Consider the following 22492-nt stretch of genomic DNA (forward strand, 5'->3'; position numbering starts at 1 on the left):
ACTCCCCATTCATTCCTATGGGCCAAAAGACCCATAGGAATGAATGGGGAGTATTCCTTATTTGCGATTAGCAATTAGCTAATCGCAAATAAGATAGCGATTCAAAGGGTGCCAGGGGTGTCCAAAGGACACCCTGTAGCACCCCTTAAATGCAAATTGAAACAGGTGTTGCGCACACACATGTCCAAAGGACATGTGTGTGTGCAACATGCAACTTAGAAAAATGCTTTTAAAAGCATTTTTCTAAGTTTTCGCTATTTACCACAAGGTTTGACCTCGCGGTAAATAGCGGGCTGAAATTGCGAATTCGCAATTTTTAAATGGATGATGAATTGCATTTAAGGAATCTCAAATAGAGATTCCTTAAATGTAATTCCTCGCAAAATAGCGAAATCGCTATTACCGATTTTTGCATTTAGGCAGAAATGGAATCACGTATTAAAGTGCCCATGCTATTGATGATTCTGGTGTATGGAGCTGTTTTAGAATTAGCCAAGACAGGCTGAAGACCTAATTATGCTCAATAGGTATTGTGAGGAAGTAGCTCGAGAAATCTGGGATCAAGTGAAGTTCACGATGGATTCCTTAAGATCTCCAACTTGGTGATGGTCATTTGTCAAATAGGAAAGAATAAAACCTGTTATATTTCTGTATAATTGTGGACCACTGCATGCTTCCGTTTACGGAAAGGACATGGTGAGATGGGTCAACTCTACCCTAACGTTAGAAGGCACTGACGTATAAATCCTTCTTTTAAAAATAAAGCTATTTTGTTTCATAAATCGTTGCCTATTTTCAATGTGAATTTTTCTGTTACAGCTATGTGGACGGTCATGACTCGCACAAGGAAAATGCAAAAACAGATCCCCTTCTTTGTAAAAAAAGGCATGTATCTGTGCATGCTCCAACTACACCCTACATGACTTATACAGAAGTGCTGAACTAAACTACATGCAATACATGTTTGCTTTGTGGATTTAACCAGGCACAAAATGTGGCTTCTTTGATTATATGTCCATGAAAACACTGAAACCAGGTGTTTCGTGAATCGGTGCCATAGTACAGTTCTAGTTATTTGTGACACACTTGGAACCCCATGGTGGCGAGCATCGAGATTCTGATGGTGAAAGCATCCACACTGCCATTTTGTTTCGTGACTTTGGGCCTTTGGCGCAGGTCTGATCTGTTTTAATGGATCATCAGTGCAGGCATTAAGGATTACAGTCATTGGGATTGATGCATATTATGTATACAATATTTCCCCTTTCCATTAAATTCCGTTCCTTCTCTAGCCTTTGCCAACAATACATCCAGTGTTCTTTCACTCTCCACCAGTCCGTTTGTGATTTCCATTATCAATCCCCAACATCCAACATACCATGTGTGAAGTATCCGCTTCCTATGATGCTCTCTAATGTCTTTGCTTTTTGGACCAATATATCTTTGATTTGTGCTATGGTCTGTGGTCTCTGACACATCAGGACTGCCTAACACTGTGTCATCTAACTAGGCTGACACTGGGGCTCGTCTAATATTATTAATTTGCAAATTAATTTGCTAGACTAAGTACATGCCGCACTTTCAAGGTGCCTATGTGCTAATTTATTCAGCTCTGTGGTATATGATTACAAGATAGCTGTCTTGAGTACCAATTACCTTGTCCATTTATCTGTGTGTTTAGTTGCGCAACTGTGAACTAAGATATGTTTTAAGTGCCTGAGATGGCCAGGCAGAGAGGCGACAGGCTTGCCTGCAGCTTTATCTGACAAAAATATGTATTTGGTCTGATATTGAATCTTAGCCCTGGCAGCAGTTATTGGGTTCATGCCTTAAAGTTCTATTACAATTAGATCAAATATCATAATAGGCACAACGTAATCAGACTATAATAGTTTCTGATAGTTTATACTACTAAGGTGAATCAAGAAATAATGGATACCTCCGGGTTTGCATTAGAGACATGGGGCCAGATGTACGAATTTTTTGCGACCCGCAATTTGCAACTCGCAAAACGGAATGCACTAATGAGTCTCAGACACATTTAGAGATTTCCAATAGGGTAGCAAATGGCCTGCCTTATCAATGTTCATGAGGCAGGTCGCAATTTGCGACCCACTGGGAATGGCATAAACTCCCAGGGAGGGTGGACTGCTGGGGTCAGCAGACCACCATGTCCGTGACTGTTTTTTAGATAAATGCAAAAACAACAATTGATAGACAGAATGCAGAACAATGTCATACATTCAGCCCAGTACAGAGATCTGGGCTTAATCCATCTTTTTTTTGCTCACCATGTCATTCCAGTTTGAACCCATCTATATGCAAATCAGTCTTTACCCTGTGCCCAATGGGGCCCCCTTAGTACAGCACTTCCTGGAGCACAGCCACAGTGAAAGTGACATTAGGTGGTCATTACTTTTGGTGGTTAAACCCCAAAATAAGGTGACCTTACAAATGACTTTAAACAAACTTGAAGCTTGTATGATAGAAAAGTACCACACGGCAACACATGGCAATGAAATATGGGCGCTTATTTGATCGCTTCTTTTTTCTGTGTGATATCGAATAGGACGATTCTGTTCTGTGTACATACTGAATATCTGTAATATGTTTTGTATATAGCTGAGCATGTCTTAGATTATTCTCCAGCACATTTGTGTACCTTTTTGTATATATGTGTATATATTTGTTCATTTGTATGACTATTCTTATTCTAAGACACACTGTGAATATATATACCCATTTCTGCTGTGCATTGATTGTCCGTCCATCTCTGTGCTGCCCACCGGAACTTTGTGGTTGTAACCACTCACTGAGGTGTTTGAGAAGGATTTTGTTGATTTTTTCGACAGGCCTTGCTGTCTAGAGGATGAACAGTTGTGTGTGGGCACATTTGCCCATAGGTGTGTGGTGCATAATTGTTTTTTACATAGGTTATTTGTCTTTCTTTCCTCACTACTCCTCCGTATGCTATACCTTTTTTTTATTATTTTCTGACTTTGTATTTCATTTAAAAGCTGAGTGGAGCCCTGTTTAGTAGATTTGGAGCGTCGGCCTTTTGGCATGCAGACTGTGCCCTGCTTTGCTTTTTACCAGATGCGGTGGATGACATTGGTGTAGTCTGTGTTCACCCCGCTCTGGTTCACCTAGTGGTGAACTTAGTTTGAGTGATTGTGGCCGGAGTCTGTTGTCAGTCTTTAGCGACTCCGTGGCCGATCACGTTAGATGCGTAGATGCGATCACGTGGGACGCCGAGCCAGGTACTTTTTTGGTGCCCTATCAACTCAGACATGTGTGCCCTGATAGAGTACGCAGAGCGATGGCTGCTTTCCGTGTTTGAATCACGGATGGAGAAGGTACGTGGGGCGAAGCTCTGCTCACGCCCGGGGATGGCGTAGTACGAACTCACTGTAGTATTGCAGCATTTGGCGGCCTGAAGGCGTATGTTTATCTGTGTTTGCCTGTGTTGTTTTTGGCAGCGTTGCAGGACACCGTAGAAGTAAAAGAGGTGCTGGTTGTCCTCTGCGGTGGGGCGCAAGTTGACGGATATTGATTTTTTCATCTGTTAGGAAAGAGACTCTGCCTGATTCACATATTGGTATTTATGTGTACTCAATTTGTTGTGTCAATCAGCTGGAATATGTGTGGGCCACTTTGCTCATCAATATCATATGTTGTTATATATTTTTTACTGGAGAGAAGAGTTGGTGGAGTCCCTGGTTGCCATTTTAAGCACTGTGAATATTGGGATAGTAGTAAGTTGTTGGTCACTATATTTTCTCTGTTTGGTACATATTTTATATTAGTTTTCTTGGTTGACTCAAGAATTGGATATAAAGGTGGTTGGATTTAGCAGGTATTTATATAGTCTTTCTCTTAGACACCTATATTTTTTGGCATGAGGTGGTTCCCGACTATGACTTTACAGTGCCCCTTTATTTTGTGCACAACTTTGGTTGACACTGTGGTTAATGGTTTTTTCTAGAGCACTCACTCCTGGTGGTGGTGACGGTCACGTTGGACCATGGTGGCGAATATGCACGATAACCATTGGATAGGTGTAATACCTTGTGGGTTTCTTTTGTGTATTTTTCTAGGTTGTCTATTCACCCTTGTCCTGAGGAGGCCAAGATTCCTGGATGCCGAAACGCCTCCGCGTCGACATGCCATTTCAGACAAGAGGAGTCTTATGATATTTTGTTTCTGATCTAATTTTTTGGTTGTACACAATCTTCGAATTTAGGTTCAGAACTTAGTAGAACTGATTGTGTGAATATATGACTTCCTCTTAGTGTACTGCTTGATTTAATAGGGGGACACTCTATTAATTTAGTGTGATCTTTTGGATGCAAAAAGATTAACTTTGTACTAGAGTATTGTTTGTTGTCATATATTATTTGTATCTGATTGTTTAATAGAGATGTGTGTATATATGTGTATTTTGTATGATTAATAGTATTACATAAAAAGCATTACTTTGAAGTGCAGATTGCTATAAATAAAATTGGTAATCTTGATGATGACTAGGCATGTGATCACTGTATGAAAAGTAAAAAACTAATGATGAGAATTTTGTTCCCAATGTAGGGGAATTTATAGTTCCTTACCCTTTAAGGAGTCCAAGATTGATCCCTCTTGCCCACTTTCTGTTTTTTGCAATGGGAACAGTCCAGCCCCAACTGCCAGGCCAGGTCCTCCTTGGACTGGATACAAGCATCCTAGGACCGGTTTCGGGGTTTCACCCCTCGTCAGCCAGGATAGCTTGCACCAGTGGCATGGAGAGCACGGGACCCACGTCTGGGTATACCTGTACCACTGGCAGTGACAAATGCAAAAACAACAATAGATGTATAGAATGCAGAAAAATGTCATATATTCACCCCAGTACAGAGATATGGGCCTAAATCCATTGTTTTATGCTCACCATGCCATTCCAGTTTGAACCCAGCCATATGCAAATCAGTCTTGATCCTGTGCCCAATGGAAACAGTCCAGCCCGAACTGCCAGGCCAGGTCCTCCCTGGACTGGAAAAAAGCATCCTAGGACCAGTTTTGGGGTTTCGCCCCTCATCAGCCAGGATAGCTTGACTCCCGTGGCATAGAGAGCACAGGACCCACGTCTGGGCATACCCGTCCCACTGGGGGTGACAAATGCAAAAATAACAATTGATGGACAGAATGCAGAACAATGTCATACATTCGCCCCAGTACAGAGATCTGGGCCTGAATCCATAATATTGTGCTCACCATGCCATTTCAGTTTGAACCCCGCCATATGCAAATCAGTCATGACCCTGTGCCCAATGGTAACAGTCCAGCCGAACTGCCAGGCCAGGTCCTCCCTGGACTGGAAACAAGCATCTTAGGACCAGTTTCGGGGTTTCACTCCTCATCATCCAGGATAGCTTGATGCTAGTGGCATAGAGAGCACTGGACCCACGTCTGGGCATACCCGTCCCACTGGGGGTGAAAAATGCAAAAACAATTGATGGACAGAATGCAGTACAATGTCATACATTCACCCCAGTACAGTTATCAGGGCCTAAATCCATCGTTTTCTTTGCTCACCCTGCCATTCCAGTTTAAACTCAGCCTTATGCAAATCAGTCATGACCATGTGCCCAATGGGAACAGTCCAGCCAGAACTGCCAGGCCAGGTCCTCCATGCTCTGTAAATAAGCATCCTAGGACCAGTTTTGGGGTTTCACCCCATATTAGCCAAGACAGCTTGACTCCAGTGGCATGGAGAGCACGGGACCCACGTCTGGGCATACCAGTCACACTGGGGGTGACAAATGCAAAAACCCCAATGTGGTGAGCAAAAGAATGATAGCTTTAACCCAGATTCTTGTGATTGGGGGTGAATGTTTACATTGTCCAGGATTCCATTCATTAATTGTTTCTTTTGCATATGTCGCCCTAAGTGGGAAGGATATGCTCAGAATTGGGTCCCGTGCTCACTACACCACTGGATTCAAGCTAGCCTGGTTAATGAAGGGTGATGCCCTGAACAGGTCCCAGGAATTTTGTTTCTGGTCCTGGAGGACCTGGCTTGGCAGGTCAGGCTGGACTGTTCCCTCAAGGAACAGGGTCAAGACTTATTTGCATATGGCTGGGTTCAAACTGGGGTGGTGTGGTGAGCAAAAGAATGATGGATTTAACCCAGATCCTTGTGACTGGGGGTGAATGTTTGCATTGTCCAGCATTCCGTCTATTAATTGTTTCTTTTGCATATGCTTTTTAGATAAAGCAGTTAAAATAAAATGCAGCCCATTCTCCTTAAAGAATACCAGGATGCATTTAAAAAAAGATAAATGAAATGTTTCTGTTTTCACTGCTAGTCACAAAGGAGGTGACTAGTTTGCCACCTACTTTAAGTAGGAGGTAAACTGCTATTGCAAAACAGTTGAACATGGCCTTGGGACTCGCTGTTAGAAAGGGATGCCAGTGGCACGCCCCTTCCTAATAGCGAATCGCAAACCCTTTTTTGTGAGTCAGTAATAGGTTACGGACTCGCAAAATACGGTTTTTACATGCTACAATCCTTTTTAGCTGTCGCAAATGGCCCGATTTTCCGTTCGCAACAGCTGTAAACAGTCGTACATCTGGCCCCAACAAACCTATAGAAAGGACTCCCAACTGATTGAGACTTGCAGGGTCTGCCATACACATTCGTAAATAAACAGCCTTTCCTTGTCCGGTCATGATTCTCCAGTTCTCTCAATTGTAATGGACCTCAGTACACTCATGTATAATGCATAATGCTTAGCAAAAGGGGTAAGAATGCTCTAGCTGTTCGTGTAAGTGAGTGGACTTTGCAAGTCATTATCTGTCATGAAGAATAAACTAAACACGGCTATGAAAATAAAAGTGAAAATGGGGGGTGAGCTACATCATTAAGGATTGGTTTAGGTCAGAGGTCTCCAAGGTGTGCCTGTAATGAGCTTCTAATATTCAGTGAAAATAAACCAGACCTACTAATATTATTAGCATTGTAATAGTGACCACATCGGACAAGATCAATTAGTGACCACAAAATGCAACATCAGTGCTATAAAAAAGTCTTTATCACTTTGGAATGCCTTTACGTGGATAATACATAATAGCCATAACTGAAATGTCAGTGGCACCAAGGTAATAATATGAATAGGAAGTCTCCTCAAAACTGAATAATGCATCACTAAAACATCACATTTAAATATATTTTGGAAATTCTAGAATTTTTTTACAAAACCTGAGTTTATGAGTTCTGAATAACGCACATTTGCATCTCAAAAGCACACACTTTTCAATTTTGGTATACATATATTAATTCAACAAAGAAAAAGCTTCTATTTTAGTAGCTGGGCTACACACAGGTAAGCTACTTACAGGTAGCTGGAGAGTGGAGTGGTGTGGCTCACTGGTTAGAGGCGGCAGACCCGGAAGCAGAGGCCGGCCCGGGACCAGGGTTCAATCCCCAACGCGGCAGGGTCGTGAACCAGGGTCAGCTGACCCGATAATTCTCGCCTCGGTGCCTACTCTAACCAGGGATCACACTTGGCAATTCTGGGCATTAGCTTGCCTCACCTCCACAACGGCCCCCCACAAACGCAGGGGATGCCTGGTTTCACCTTGGAGATACCCAGGAGGCAACATCTCACAGGGAAAGCCAGGACAGGTTCCCCAGCGGTCTATAGCGCCAGGGTAGCAGTGCGCTTTACAAGACACACACATTTACATTTACCAGGAGCTCACGAGCTACTCCAGTTACATGCTAGCCGAGCTCTCTAGGAATTCATGTACAACCATAGCACCTCCAGGGCTAAAAAGGAGAAAAGAATCAAAGAGAAAAGAAGCCGAGAATTCCTACAGTTTCTGCAGATGAAATACACTGTACGTGGCTGGAGCAAATACATTGTGCACTATTCTAATCACCCAGTCTGTACCTTTCTCCAACCACTTGCTACAAGTTTGTAGAAGGCTGCCTCCTGAACTGAACTCCAATGTTAACAGGGGGTCTTGTTCTGCTATCGAGAGTCTGCTGGGCAGTGTCATCTTAAAGATTTTTGGGGGACCTAGGCAAATATATTTTGGGGGGCCCTGTACCATTGCCTTTTATTATAGATTCTAGTTAATATAAGCCCAGTGATAGCAAACAATACTCATTTATATGTTAAACTGTAACAGGATCACTCATAAACTGTTGAAAGATGTGTTTCCTGAAACAACAAAAGTACTTAAGATGGCACTAGGTGGAGAGATAGAGTCAGAAGTATAGGAAGGTAGAGAGGGAGATAGCTTTAGATAGAAATTCACTTTTCCAGGGTTCCCCTTGAAAGGTGTGGGACCTGTCCAGGTACCCACTTTGACCATGCCTTAATGTCTCTGCTGCTGGGGATCTGCCCGGTGATGCCAGGGATGCCTGGAGATGGGAGACATCTACTAGAAAGTCGTGGATACCACCTGCCCATATATTTTCTAAATAGGGCAGAGTGGACATTCGCTGCTTTTTTGTCAGACGTCTCACATCTGTCAAACTCTACCCCAGGGCCTTAGTTTTTTTTGTACTTATCTATTCCTCACATTTAATGAGATCCAACTCCTCCACCAGCTACCCCTTTACCCTTTAGTACCATCTGCACCAAGGATATTACTAGTCCCTTAATTGTTCTCGTCCTCTTTCCCTCCTGCTGCACAAGTGTTTTGCCTCATTCTTCCAGAAAAAAACAGTTAGCATAATTCTTCTCGATGCCCTTCTCAGTTTCGTTGAAACAGTTTATATGCCTGAGGAGTTGGTTACTAATATCCTAAATTACCTATGTTTAAGACACCAGGCTTTTTTTCTGATGTACCAGTAAATGTGCATTTGTGTACCATGAAGTGAGCTTTTAAAATTGGTTGTTTTTCTTATTTGCCTGGCGCAAAGATCCACGGATTTTGAAACCGAATTCCTCCCTTCATACCATCTACATACATTGTAGTCTCGAGCCTTAATTTAGAGTTACTCGCCATTCCCTATTTCGATGTAAACTGGACTTGGGAATGGGGAATTCTGCATAATAATGTCATTTCATATGCGCCTTTACCGCCAAATAGATGTACCCCAAGAGTATCGGTAATTCTGGGTACACATATTAACATATCGGGAATTCTAAAATAGTTGGAGTGAGGGACTGTGTTTTGGGGTATTGTGTTGGTTTCACATGCATTCTACTAATGAAATTTCAGTTGTAGAGTAGAACAAACAAGAAAGACTTTGCATATGCAAGTGTTATTATCAAAAGTCATTTCTAGAAATGCCCTTTATTAGAAAATGTCTTGTAGGTTAAGTTCCTGGGCACCTGATGGCAATACCTGCTATATAAGATGAGCACCAAGAAAAATATGGCACTAAGACACGTGACAGTGCCAGGGGTGACGCAATTCCCCTATGGCGTACGGTTAGGGCTAATATATTGTTCATAATATATGCCTCATGTGTTGTCATTTTAGCTCCCCTTGTGCTCCCACTTTGAGCCAGATATCCTTAAACCAAGAACAGTTTTCATACTGGATTTTTAAATATAAATCATTAATATGAAAATCTAAAGAACAAAACCAAGAAAGCAGGATGCTATTCGCAAAATAACCACGACTGGCTAAAAGTGTCACATATGAGATTCTACCTCTTTGCAGTTGTAGAAATGCAGTCTGCAAGAGTATAAATCTGATTCAAGGTTGAACGAATTTACATTAATTTTAAAATCAATATATTGCAAATTGGATGCAAGTCAGTCTATCAAGTACAAATCTATAGGCCTAAAGTATCCTCATTAGAATATCGACTACTGAGATATTGTAAAGTTAATTCTAAGTAGGCAGGCATTGATTTTTTTATGCTTATCTTCACATTTACGTAATTTGAAAAGATATAAATGGCCAAGGCGCATGTATGTGGGGTTAAGCATATTACATCTAGAAGATCCGTTGCAATATTTTAGCAGTCGATATTCTTGTAGAATGAAATGTAAAGCTCAATATGTTATTGGAAGCCCTTCCAAAGTACCCATATGGGAAGAGTGCATTGGCGTCACTTCTCTACGATTACACTTAGCAGGTGCCCTTTGATCTTGCTACTGCTGCAGGTCAGTTTTGCGCTCTGCTCTTTCTGTCACAGCACCAAGGCGGAGGTACCACCCACTGCCTTTAGAATTTGTTAGTGGAAAGATGCGCATACAGACCAAGGGTAGTCCTCCTACATTAGGGTATTAGTTTTCATTTTTCTCATACTACTAGTGCCGAGATTGTGGGCCCGGTTCACAAAGGCTCTCCGCACTTATGGTGAAGGTTCCCTAGTCGTGGCGGGGGACTTGAATCAGATTTTTACTCTTGCAGACTGCATTTCCACAACTGCAAAGAGGCAGAATCTCATATGTGACACTTTTAGCCAGTCGTGAAGGAAGGGACACATTCCTTTACATAAACAATTTATGGCTTTTTGCTGTTTCTATGTGTGCTGCACAACGCAGCACTCATGGAAACAGCAAAAACAAGGAGAAATTAAACATTTCTCCTCGTTGAGCCAGAGAAAGACCAGGTTTTCCCTGGTCTTAATTGTTTGGCTGCCCCATACTTACGTTTCTTGTAAATATGGGGCAGCTCCGCCATCAATGGATGTTGCTGTGGCACGCCCACCACAACACCCCTTGCCCGCCCATTTCACATTAAGTGTAGCGTGAAAGGGTGCTTTATTCACAAGGCGGCGTTAAGACACTGCTAAATTGCTTAAGCCGCCTTGTGAATAAGGTGAAGCCCCTATCACCATAACAACGTTGAGAAAAGTGACATTGTGGTGGTGATAGGGGCTTGTAAATATGCCTGTGTGTCTGTCCAGGAGAGGGCACAGAAAAGTAGCTGCTCTCTAGTAATAAATAATTATTAATGAGTAGTGACAACGTTTTATTATTGTAGGTGTTTTTGCAGACGTGAGAACACACTTGAAAAGAAAATGAATGAAGGAAGAATATAAGGACATTATACTCTCACGTAATATATCAGTATCCAATCTCTCATTGAGAAGCCTGGTCACATTGTGGGCCTACTTTGAAATGTGGCTCCATGTCTACAATGTATACACTAACACCTCTATGTTCACACTACGCAAGCATACATCCACTCAGACAGCTATGTAAACCTTGCATCCAAAAACCAAGCAAGAATTGATTTTCATATTTGAGAATTAGAAAAAAGAAGAATGGTTAGAAACTGTTCATAAAAAGCATCAGGAAGACATAAGCTGAGTAAGGTTTTTTGGGGTTGTCTTAACTACTCGTCACAGAACAATGCAGCATTTCTGCAATATGTCTTGATTCAATAAATACAACGGCAGCTTTGAACATTTGCACTGATTCACTTTCTGCGTTGAGAATGACTTAAGAGTGGGAAGAGTGAAGAAGAGGTAGAAAGGCTGAATGTGTGAGTGAGTGTGCGAGTGGCTAAACATATTCATAAATAAGTCTCTAAGCTTAGGGAAAGAGTGACAATTCTTACCTGTGTGGTAGAACCTTCCTGAAAATCCCAGATTGAAAGTAAAATTTGCTACTTTTGTTCTGAGCAGATTTTGGGTATCCAGCAAAGCCTGCAAATAAAAACACATATTGTTTATGCAAATTGAACCTTTAGTAAAGCAATATTAGCAGTGCAGTAACCATCATTCGACAATATGTCTTAAAATGTTTTTCACAGTACACCAATCCTAAGTATTTCCATAAGACCCAGGCTTAATACATCAATATCGTTATTGACTCATGTTCCTTGCTGCACACTGGACCTTTTTATACTCTCACCGGTGCCATCGAATAATTCCAGCCAGTGTTCTGAGCATACAAGGTACCAAATCAGAACTTCCCTCCCAGGATAGCCAGTGCTGGACTTGGCTCTGATAGAGCAGAAGTTATCTTAAAATAAGTGCCAGAATTTACACTAGACAGTAACACGAAAATAATTAATAGAATGAAACATAGAAAAATATGACTTTTCTTAAACGTGCAAAATTAACATATAACATGATTTTTGCAGTAAGCACTCATTTCTATTGTAATTATACTACTAGACCAGCCTAGGCCTCTTCCATCTTCTTTCTTTCTTTCAGTTAATATTCTTTCTTAAAAAATAAATGATTTTAGGAAATGCAGAACTATGCAATATTATTTGATGAAAGATTTACACCTAACTTGCTTAAACATGCCATCTCTTTAGAATGTGCTGACTTAAAAAACATATTTCTTCTTTTCCTAAGCCACATGATCTCGTTGTATTTAGTTAAGTTTTCTAGCTGCCACATATTCACAATGCTGGATACTGAATACATGAAGTCGTGAATCTCATGACTTAATCTTGTAGGTTACAGTTAGAATGTTTTTGCCTTTAGAATAGTTAATTGTTACGAAGTGGATTACTGAATAGCTATTAGTTTAGACTGCAGGGCTCAGAGTGATGCTAATGCACATGAATGTTTAGCAACTAAGTTGACTCTTATAGATAGCACCATGCCTACTTACTTGGTATGTTTACAATGGGAATGAAGGAAGAAGCAGCAGACGATTGGAGGATTCTTCCTCATTGGCTTAAGATCACCTAATACCAGCATGGATTGTTACATATGTTTTTGTGTTTATAATATATGTGTTACTTGTTAGAATGAAGTCAGTGCTGTCCAGACTAGTCCAGGCCATTCTTCTGGGACCATCCCTTTTTTTCCCCATTAACACTTTTTGCCCTATTAGCTGTGAGCTACTGCTGACGGTGATTTCAGCTACCTACTACTTTTTGGGTGTCTATTTTGTTTAACGGTTATGGCTACTGCTGTAAATACTTTCTTAGCTTAACTTTGAACAGTTGTCACTGCAACTGTTTGCTGAGCAGAGACTCATCAATATTAGAAATGGGGGGGTCTCTAGTTGGCAGTGGTATTCAGAGTACGTGGATCACACAGCTAAGATAACCCCTGTTCACCTCCTTGGTAGCTTGGCACAAGCAGTCAGGCTTATCTCAGAGGCAATTTTTAAAGCATTTCTACACAAACACACAGTAAGACAGTGGAAACTGTACAAATGGACACCATACCAGTTTAGAAAAATAACCAATCTTTATCTAAACCAAACAAGACCAAAATGACAAAAATCCAACATACTTAAATCAAGATTCACTTTTAAATCCTTAAAACAGTGTTATCTGTATAAAACTATGGATGCATCACTTTTAGCACAAAGTACCTGGGTTGTGTCAAAATCACAAAGTGAAAACAGGTGTAGGACAGTGAGTCACCAGAAAGCATAGCAATGCATTGGTTCCTTACATGCAGGGAAGGATATGTGTCAGTTCCTTGCTCCAAGGGGAGGTGATGCATCGGTTCCTTGCTGTTTCACTGTGAGAGGAGGTGATGTGTCCATTGCTTACTGAGTGGGGAGGTGATGCATCGTTTCTCCAGACACACGGCCTCAGTACGTTACTGAAGCCCAGGATCGACAGAGTTGGCACACAGGTGCGATGCATGGAAAATTCTGAAGAAAATGCTGGAGTAGATGTAGCGTGGCGGAACATGCGCTGGATTGATTGTTCCAGCCACGTGCAGGTGATACGTTGCTTCCTTCAGCTGCACAACAGGGCCTGCATCGGAGCCAGAGAGGGAGTCTCGGACATTGGAGATACAGTGCTCTAGACTCAGGCTGTGGTGGTTCTTCTGCCTACGAACAGGTGCTGCATCAATCGTTTCTGACGCACCGTGGCAATGCGTATGTTTTTCAACTGCACAGCAAGCTTGCAGCAGGAAAAATGGCGCTGAAGGGTAATGCATGGATTTTCAGTTCTTATTGCATGGGAACCCACATCCAAGAGCCCAGAACAGGAATAGGCGCCACTTGGCAGGTCAGAACTCCCAGCAGAGGAGTTCAGGGTGTTGTGTTTTATCTAGCACCCTAATTAAATATTTAATATTTAATAATAAGCCAATGCAAACCAAATGCGGCAAGGCTACTTCCTTAGACTCCTAGAAAGCACAACGAGTTCTTACAACATACCAAACCTCCAGCAACCTGGGAATTCCCCGTGCTTTTGTTTTGATTTGAACTCCTGCAAGCACTGAAAGAACGGTCAGTTCTTAGTGACATCTTTAATTGACGTCTTATGTCCAACCTTACGTCAAACACAGCACCTTCCAGGTATAAATATACCGGTGTTTGCCTTAAGCAACACACGGTGGTGTGGAGCAGAGCGGCTATCTACTTATCCGAAGCCCAGCTGATGCGAGTGCCGAAGGAAGCCGTCCCTCCCATTTGACGCACTGAGAAAGATGCTGTCTTTTTCTCCTGCCGAGAAAATCCACCTCCGGTGTTTCCAGTTTCCCTTGCGGGGTACTGGGAGATCGAATCCTGAGAGCGAGATACAAGACCTCCTCCATTCTAAAATCCAAGGTACGGAGCTGATTAGATCCCTAGAGAATTCTTGAGTCAGAATCTTGGCAAAAACTAACTTAACTTAAACTGCAATCCATCTACTCCTTCCCACATACTAGGCTTAGGTTAGTTATACCGGGGTAGGCGTATTTAGAAGCACCAGTTGAGTGCGTTTAGTCAAGCTTTTATCTTTGTATGTAACTGTATATATTTTATACCTTTTAAGTATCATATGGCTCAGAAACCATATCAATGCTTTTACAGTATTATTTCATAATACTCCTTTTACTGTACGCACTTTACTTTATAACAAGTATTGCAATCATAGCAATTCATTTCTCTTGCATGAGAAAGAAGACTGTTCAATAAATAACACCTTTTTATTGAAAACGCCCGTCTCTCTATTTCTCTGCACTCTGGTGAAACTAAGTATGCACAACTAACTTAGTAAAATAGCTATCTATTGTTTGCACACGACTCTGGAGATATACTCCTTATTCTGGGGGAGCAAAGTTGTCATGTTTATGCGGTTGTCAGAAGCTGAATCCCTTCTTGTCTAATCAGGGAAGTTCACTCCTCCCTTTTCATTTGAGAAAGTTTCTAGTGACCTTTGAGCTAGCTGGAAAACCTAAATTAAGTCTAACATATTCAATAGAGACCTAGTCGACCTCAGTCCTACGTCTAAACTATCGTTTATGTTATTCCAATGCGCAGAGCCTATTGGGAAAATAGGAACTACACTACAAGGGACTCCAGATGAAGTCTTTATGGCCCTTAAACTTCTTAACAGGAGGCAAGCATACACAAGCCCATGGGGAATTGTCTCAGTCAGGGTATCAAAGCAAAAGTCCAGTCTTTAGTCTCTCCAAAACGGAAGCAGAAACTGCAGACCAACCAAGCAAAGCACACACAGCAAAGGGTAGTACTCCTCCTGACAGCTCTCTAGCTCTTCCTCTTGACAGAGTCTGCACTTGATCTAGAAGTGTTCTAAAATTCTGGGGTGACAGGTCCAATAATTATACCCCTTTTGGCCTTTGGAGTAGGCATACTCTAAAGGATAGTCTTTGTAGTGCACATATCTTGCCTTGCCCTGTCCAGGCTCCAGGCACACTGCAGGAGGTTGGAGACATCATTGTGAGAGGACAGGCACAGCCCTATTCAGGTGTCAGTGACTACTACTCCTCCCACCTCTCTAGCTCAGGAAGACCCATCGGCCTGGTGATGGGCCATCACGATATGTAGGGCACACTTCTGGGACTTTCTAGTGTGAATGGACAAACAGTCCAACTATAGGTCTAAACTAGAATTGGATTCCACAGGCAGACAGAGGCCCAGAATGGCCAAGCAAGAAAATGCCCACTTTCTAAAAGTGACATCTGCAAACATACAATTAAAAAAACATCTTCACTAAAATATGCATTTTTAAATCCGGAGCTCAGGAATCCCAAACTCCAAATCTCTATTGCTTCCCAATTGAAAGTTACACTTTCAAGATGTTGCACGTCAACTGCAACGATAACCTAGGGGAAAGATAGTGCTTGCAAAAGTGAAAAACTAAAATTGGCAGTTCTTCACTATCAGGGCATGTAAAAAACACCAGCACATGTTCAACCTTTCACATACACTGCACCCTGCCAATGGGGCTACCTTTGGACTACCTTAGCTGTGCTTTACACGTAGAAAAGGGAAGGTTTGGGCCTGGCAAGCGAGTGCACTTGCTACGTCGAAAAGACTGTTTAAAACTACACTCACAAACACTGCAGTTGCTGGTCTAAGACATGGTTGCAGGGCTACCTACGTGCTTCAAGCCTACTCACAGGCCCTGGGTACACACACTGCACTTTACTAGGGACTTACCAGTAAATCAAATATGCTAATCATGGATAACCAATCATTATCACAATTTACACAGGGAGCACTTGCACATTAGCACTGAACAGCAGTGGTAAAGTGCCCACAGTTCTAAAGCCAGCAAAAATAAAATGCAGCACACAGTAAAAAACCAGGAGGCCAAAAGTGAAAAGATAGGAAAAAAACCTGCCAAATATGCCAGAGCAAACAGATGAGTTTCTGGAACTACTCTTCATGAGGAGTTTGACTTCAATCTGATTCTATTTTAATGCTCCCTTAAATCTTGCTCTTTTCCAAAAACACTCTTTACGGGTTCTGGTAGTTTATAATCTGCTTTGAATAGAGTATGTATACATTTCATTTATGGAACATGCTGTCATTTTCTTAATTGACTCTAACTATGATTTTCTTGATATATCTATAAATGGATTTATCTGATTTACTAATTTGAATAAAGAGACCAAAACTATATACTAAACTCCTATTGATAAATAAAGGTTTTCAAACTGATCCAAAACTCTCATTATTGACTGAACTGGATTCCACAGGCAGACAGAGGCCCAGAATGGCCAAGCAAGAAAATGCCCACTTTCTAAAAGGGACATCTGCAAACATACAATTAAAAAAACATCTTCACTAAAATATGTATATTTAAATCCGAAGCTCAGGAATCCCAAACTCCAAATCTCTACTGCTTCCCAATTGAAAGTTACACTTTCAAGATGTTGCATGTCAACTGCAATGATAACCTAGGGCAAAGATGGTGCTTGCAAAAGTGAAAAACTAAAATTGGCAGTTTTTCACTATCAGGGCATGTAAAAAACACCAGCATATGTTCAACCTTTCACATACACTGCACCCTGCCAATGGGGCTACCTTGGGCCTACCTTAGCTGTGCTTTACACGTAGAAAAGGAAAGGTTTGGGCCTGGCAAGCGAGTGCACTTGCTACGTCGAAAAGACTGTTTAAAACTACACTCACAAACACTGCAGTTGCTGGTCTAAGACATGGTTGCAGGGCTACCTACGTGCTTCAAGCCTACTCACAGGCCCTGGGTACACACGCTGCACTTTACTAGGGACTTACCAGTAAATCAAATATGCTAATCATGGATAACCAATCATTATCACAATTTACACAGGGAGCACTTGCACATTAGCACTGAACAGCAGTGGTAAAGTGCCCAAAGTTCTAAAGCCAGCAAAAATAAAATGCAGCACACAGTAAAAAACCAGGAGGCCAAAAGTGAAAAGACAGGAGAAAAACCTGCCAAAGATGCCAGAGCAAACAGATGAGTTTCTGGAACTACTCTTCATGAGGAGTTTGACTTCAATCTGATTCTATTTTAATGCTCCCTTAAATCTTGCTCTTTTCCAAAAACACTCTTTACGAGTTCTCGTAGTTTATAATCTGCTTTGAATAGAGTATGTATACATTTCCTTTATGGAACATGCTGTCATTTACTTAATTGACTCTAACTATGATTTTCTTGATATATCTGTAAATGGATTTATCTGATTTGCTAATTTGAATAAAGAGACCAAAACGATATACTAAACTCCTATTGATAAATAAAGGTTTTCAAACTGATCCAAAACTCTCATTATTGACTGAACTAAATTACTAAATTGATGATGCTTATTGAAATGATTTCCAATGATGCTCCGTTCTCAAAAGGTGGCACAGATCTATTACAGAGAAGAACATTTTGGTGCGGAGCTGGAGACCCCTATTGTAAGTTAAGGGTTGAACTGATTAAATTAAAGAAAAACATTTTTGTGCCAACAGCCCTCTTCCCAGGGTCACTTCCGATTTTTTGCCTTCCTCCTCCTATTTTTGATGAATTTGTTTTTGCTGGCCTTAGGAGTCTGTGCATTTTACCACTGCTAGCCAGTGCTTGTGTTCGCTCCTTAAAACATGGTAATATCGGCTTATCTCCAATTTGCATATTTAATTTACTTACAAATCCCTAGTGGACCTGCATCACTGATTGTACTACCCACTTAAGTAGCCCTTTACACATGTCTCAACCCTGCCATTGCAGCCTATGTGTGCAGTTCAATTGCCATTTCAATCTGGCAAAATAAGTCTTTTGCCAGGCCCAAACCTATCTTTTTATTACATTTAAGTCACCCTTAGGGGATGCCCTGTAAAGCCCAGAGGGCAGGGTACAATATATTTAAAAAGTTGGACCTGTACTTTAAAGTTTTACGTGTCCTGGCAGTGAAAAACTCTTAAATTCATTTTTCACTACTGCAAGGCTTACCTCTCCCATATTATAACATTGGAATTACCTTATTATATTATAAACATGTAATTTCTAAATGGAAAAAAAGGTAACCATTTCCTGTATGGCGTCTTTGAAATCCAAAATTAAATTCCGGACTTATGGTAAAGCTGGATTTTACATTACAATTCTGAAAATGCCACTTTTAGAAAGTTGCCATTTTCTAACTTTACCCATTTAGTGCCTGTAGTCTGCCTCTGGTCACATGACTGGGGGTAGCTGAAATTTGAGCTTTACTAATTCATCCTAGATAGCCACACACAAGATGAAGCTTAGGTGTGCCTGGATGGGCCATCACTGGCTCAACGGGAAAGAGGAGCTGGGCACCTGAACAGACTGTGCCCTGCTCCACATAAACAGCTGCAAACCCCCTGTAGTTAATCTGAAGACAGAGCGGGGATGGCAAGATGCATTAGGACCTCAAAAGGAAACTTCTAGAAGCTTCTACCCCACTTCAAAGACACCTATGCCACCACCACTTCAGTACACTTCTGGACCTCTGGATACTCTTTCAGGAAGAAGGACTGCTGTGCTGATGAAAGGACTACCACTCTGCTGCACTGCAACTCTGAAGTAGCTACTGACCTGCTGTGCTAACCTGCTGTCTGCTGCCTTCTTGACTGGGGAGGAAGAACTAGACCTACAACTTCATCTTGACCCGAGGACCCCAAAGCAAACCCAAAGGTTAGTCTGCTGGCCTACTGATCTGAACCTCTAAGACATAAAAGGATCCCTAACAGCTCCTGGACTTGTCTTCAGTGCTTTCCTGACTCCCAAGTGGTTTCTATCAGGTACTGGACCTTTGGTGTGGCTCATGGGCTCTTGAAATCAAGCTTTTGGGCTCTTCTTTACTGCAAATGGGCCGGTTTGCACCGGAACTGCTCTGCTCGCAACGAAGTTCAGAGCGAGCTGCCACCAGCCCCTCTCGTTTCACATCAGCATCAACAGCCCAAAGGAGACTGCCAACATGAAGCTCCAGTCTGCCTGTCTGCAACTTCCAGCCTTCTCTTCACACCACTCCTACTACCACCCACGATGCTCTCCTGGTTCCTCATGACCCTCTCCAATGTGAACGGGACTTTTGGAACAAAACATTAGAAGTTAAACCTTCAACTAGACTAACAGGGACTTTATCCAGACCACATCATGGCCAGCCTGGACTTTTGACTCTGGCCCTGTCCTGCATTACCAGACAGCCGCTGTTCATGCTTTATGCTTTTAGCCACTATTTTACAGTTTATTCTTTGAAAATTCATAACTCCATACTTGCAGTTAAACGTGACTGCTCTGATCCAGGCTACCCGGGGTTGAGCAGAGGTTAATTTTGGATTTCTTGTGCCTTACCCTGACAAGGATTGTGGTTGTTGCTACACCAGGGCTCACAGCCCAGTCAACCAGTAACCCAATTTCTTACAGCTTGTATCCCTACTCTTCCCTTGAAACTCAGCGGAGCACCAAAATATTAAATAAGAGAATGATTCCCTATTAAGTCTTCGAATATTGAATGTGTTTATTTATGAACCTTGTGGTTCTTTTGGAAAATGAGGCGAGTAAAAACAGTAGCATCTCAGTGCCAATATGTGAAATCCTTTTTTGCAGGCGTTCCATCAACGTAGGCACACTTACAGATGGGGGAGCATGAACAAACCGAACACCATAAGTCCTTACTTTGATTAACTTTTGCCATGTTTGACACCCTTTGACCACCATTACGTTCAGCCCCAATTTATGCGTTGTCTATGTGCCTCTAGATGACTTGGGCTTAATCTCATTTACAACATTCATCCCTGGATATTAGGGACAGTGTCACCAACAAACAGTGTGGAAGAGCCTTCCCTTTAATAGCAATTTGAACTGCAAATATGCTCTGTACTGCTGTGTCTCATGTGTCCTAAGTTTGAATATAAAGCCAAAGCATCATCTGCTCCCGTGTCATTGACCACTACTAATGCAAATGAATGACATGCAACTTTACTTCCACTGGGAGGAGCTAGAGGGCATCACTGGCGGCCAATATCAACATTGAAATCTTGAAAAACACTGTGAAAAGATATTCATTATGCTTCAAGATCCCTACCATACTGTATTATCCTTTGTTAAATTGTATCTCACCAGCATTACTACAGCTCATTCTGGTATTTTGGGCTTCTATAATAATACACTTCTAATGTGATTCTAATGAAATATATGAAATCATTTTCCTATATGAGAAATTGTGTTTTAAATTGCCAAATGTACTGAGATCTTTATGACGTCACCACAGATGTCACTGCAGTGGTTAGCACACAGTATTATCTGAAAATGGTACCACGGGAAATGTAAGCACAATTTAAGTGGCATCCCAGTGATAGTCTGCGGTGAGTCTCACCCTAATGAACCCGAACTTAATCGAACATATTATCTTCTTCTCAACAACAAGTACAGTCCTTTTGGCTAAAGTCCATCATTGGTTTCACTTATCTTCAAGTCACTACCTCGAGTGAAACTATTCTAAAGATGTTGTTGAATATGAAACCTCATATTCTCCTATATAATGCATTTACTATGCAGCGCTCTACAAATCCACCTTACATTGCATTCCTCAGACTTATGTGAGGTTTAATTTAAAGATAAATTGAGTGGGTCCTTCTGTCACATAAAAAGGCAATGTGCATGCCACAGAACCATCGCTATAGCATAGCGACAGACTGGTGACTATTTTTAAATACAACTATTAAGTACCACACGATTGTATGGTAACAAACATTATGTGGTATCACAATGACTGAGTTAGGGAGTATATGCAATTCATCCTTAATGAATAGGAATGACGTCAACGGGGTGATACATGCACGAGTTTCAATAGGTACTATTACCCACAAATGCCACATATATACATGTTCCTTTCAATAAACTTCACAATCATGTATGCAGGAACAATTAATTGGGAATTGACAGAAAACACACAGGTACATATTCTGCTACAGACATTGCTATTGTTGTCAGCCTTTAACACCAGACATAAGGCTTCATGGGGTAAACACCTAGGATAGTAATCCACCCTTGCACCATTTTGAGGTAAGTAGAAAAGCATCAAAGGAGCCATATAGCTCCCTATATCGTGTACAACAACTCACAACTGCGATTCCCCAACTCTTATTTTTTAATGTCCTCATTACGAGTGGCCCGATGTATCGCATTCAATGAAACTTGACATTGATGGGTGGGTCAGAATTCATCATGCACAATAAATAGTACCCAATTTTGAATTCTTCCCCAATATTAGGAACTAACATGTAGATTTTGGTGTCCAACCCGCGGAAACTTATGCACCAACCTCATACTTCCGTTATGTGTGGTAACTATAGTCATGCACCGGGACCACGTGTAGCGAGTAGCTAATCAGATATTTTGCTTCTTCAAATTCAAAAAGTGCTTTCTTAAACTTAATTTGGCAATTGCGGGCTGTTTGTGGCATATGAAAATAAGATGTAATAACTTGCCCATACTAGTGTTAGGAAATCTTTAATCTATTGATTTGTCATAAATTCATGAGAAACGTCTTACTCATTGCTTGGTGTGTCGTGGTAAGGGCGCATAATCGTCGCAGAAGAAAGGGCATAGTAAATAATGGAATATTTGTATATGTGCCTGCATCTGTGTCATCTGTTCCCATTATTCAACACAACTGAGAAAAAAAGGATATTTTATGCTGAGTTCCTATAAACTGCATGCAATGCAGGTCCTTGGGACTGCTGCAGACGTCATATAGAAGCAATGAAACAGACTGCGGCAAGTGGCGCCCAGTAGCGGTGGACTGTGGAAGAGACCTCGTACACCAAGCCTCTTGAATTGTGCACAAGAAAGAGTTGCAAGTGGTGATTCCAAAACTGTAAAGGAGAAGTTAGCTAATCATGCAGTGGATTGGCCACAAGTGCTCTATATGATAGCGGCCTGTGAA

General features: G+C 41.5%; 1 protein-coding gene across 1 annotated transcript in view; it reads right to left on the bottom strand.

The window, feature by feature from the left end:
- Window positions 1-22492, bottom strand: part of LOC147728368 (bifunctional heparan sulfate N-deacetylase/N-sulfotransferase 3) — a 554824-nt gene that overhangs the window by 393585 nt on the left and 138747 nt on the right. The window contains exon 3 of the mRNA XM_086963275.1: window positions 11512-11599. Within this exon, the coding sequence (XP_086819401.1) occupies window positions 11512-11599 (88 nt within the window). The remainder of the gene's footprint in view (window positions 1-11511; window positions 11600-22492) is intronic.

The sequence above is a fragment of the Lissotriton vulgaris genome, chromosome 3_1 (assembly GCF_964263255.1).
Source record: "Lissotriton vulgaris chromosome 3_1, aLisVul1.2, whole genome shotgun sequence".
In the NCBI taxonomy this organism is placed as follows: domain Eukaryota; kingdom Metazoa; phylum Chordata; class Amphibia; order Caudata; family Salamandridae; genus Lissotriton; species Lissotriton vulgaris.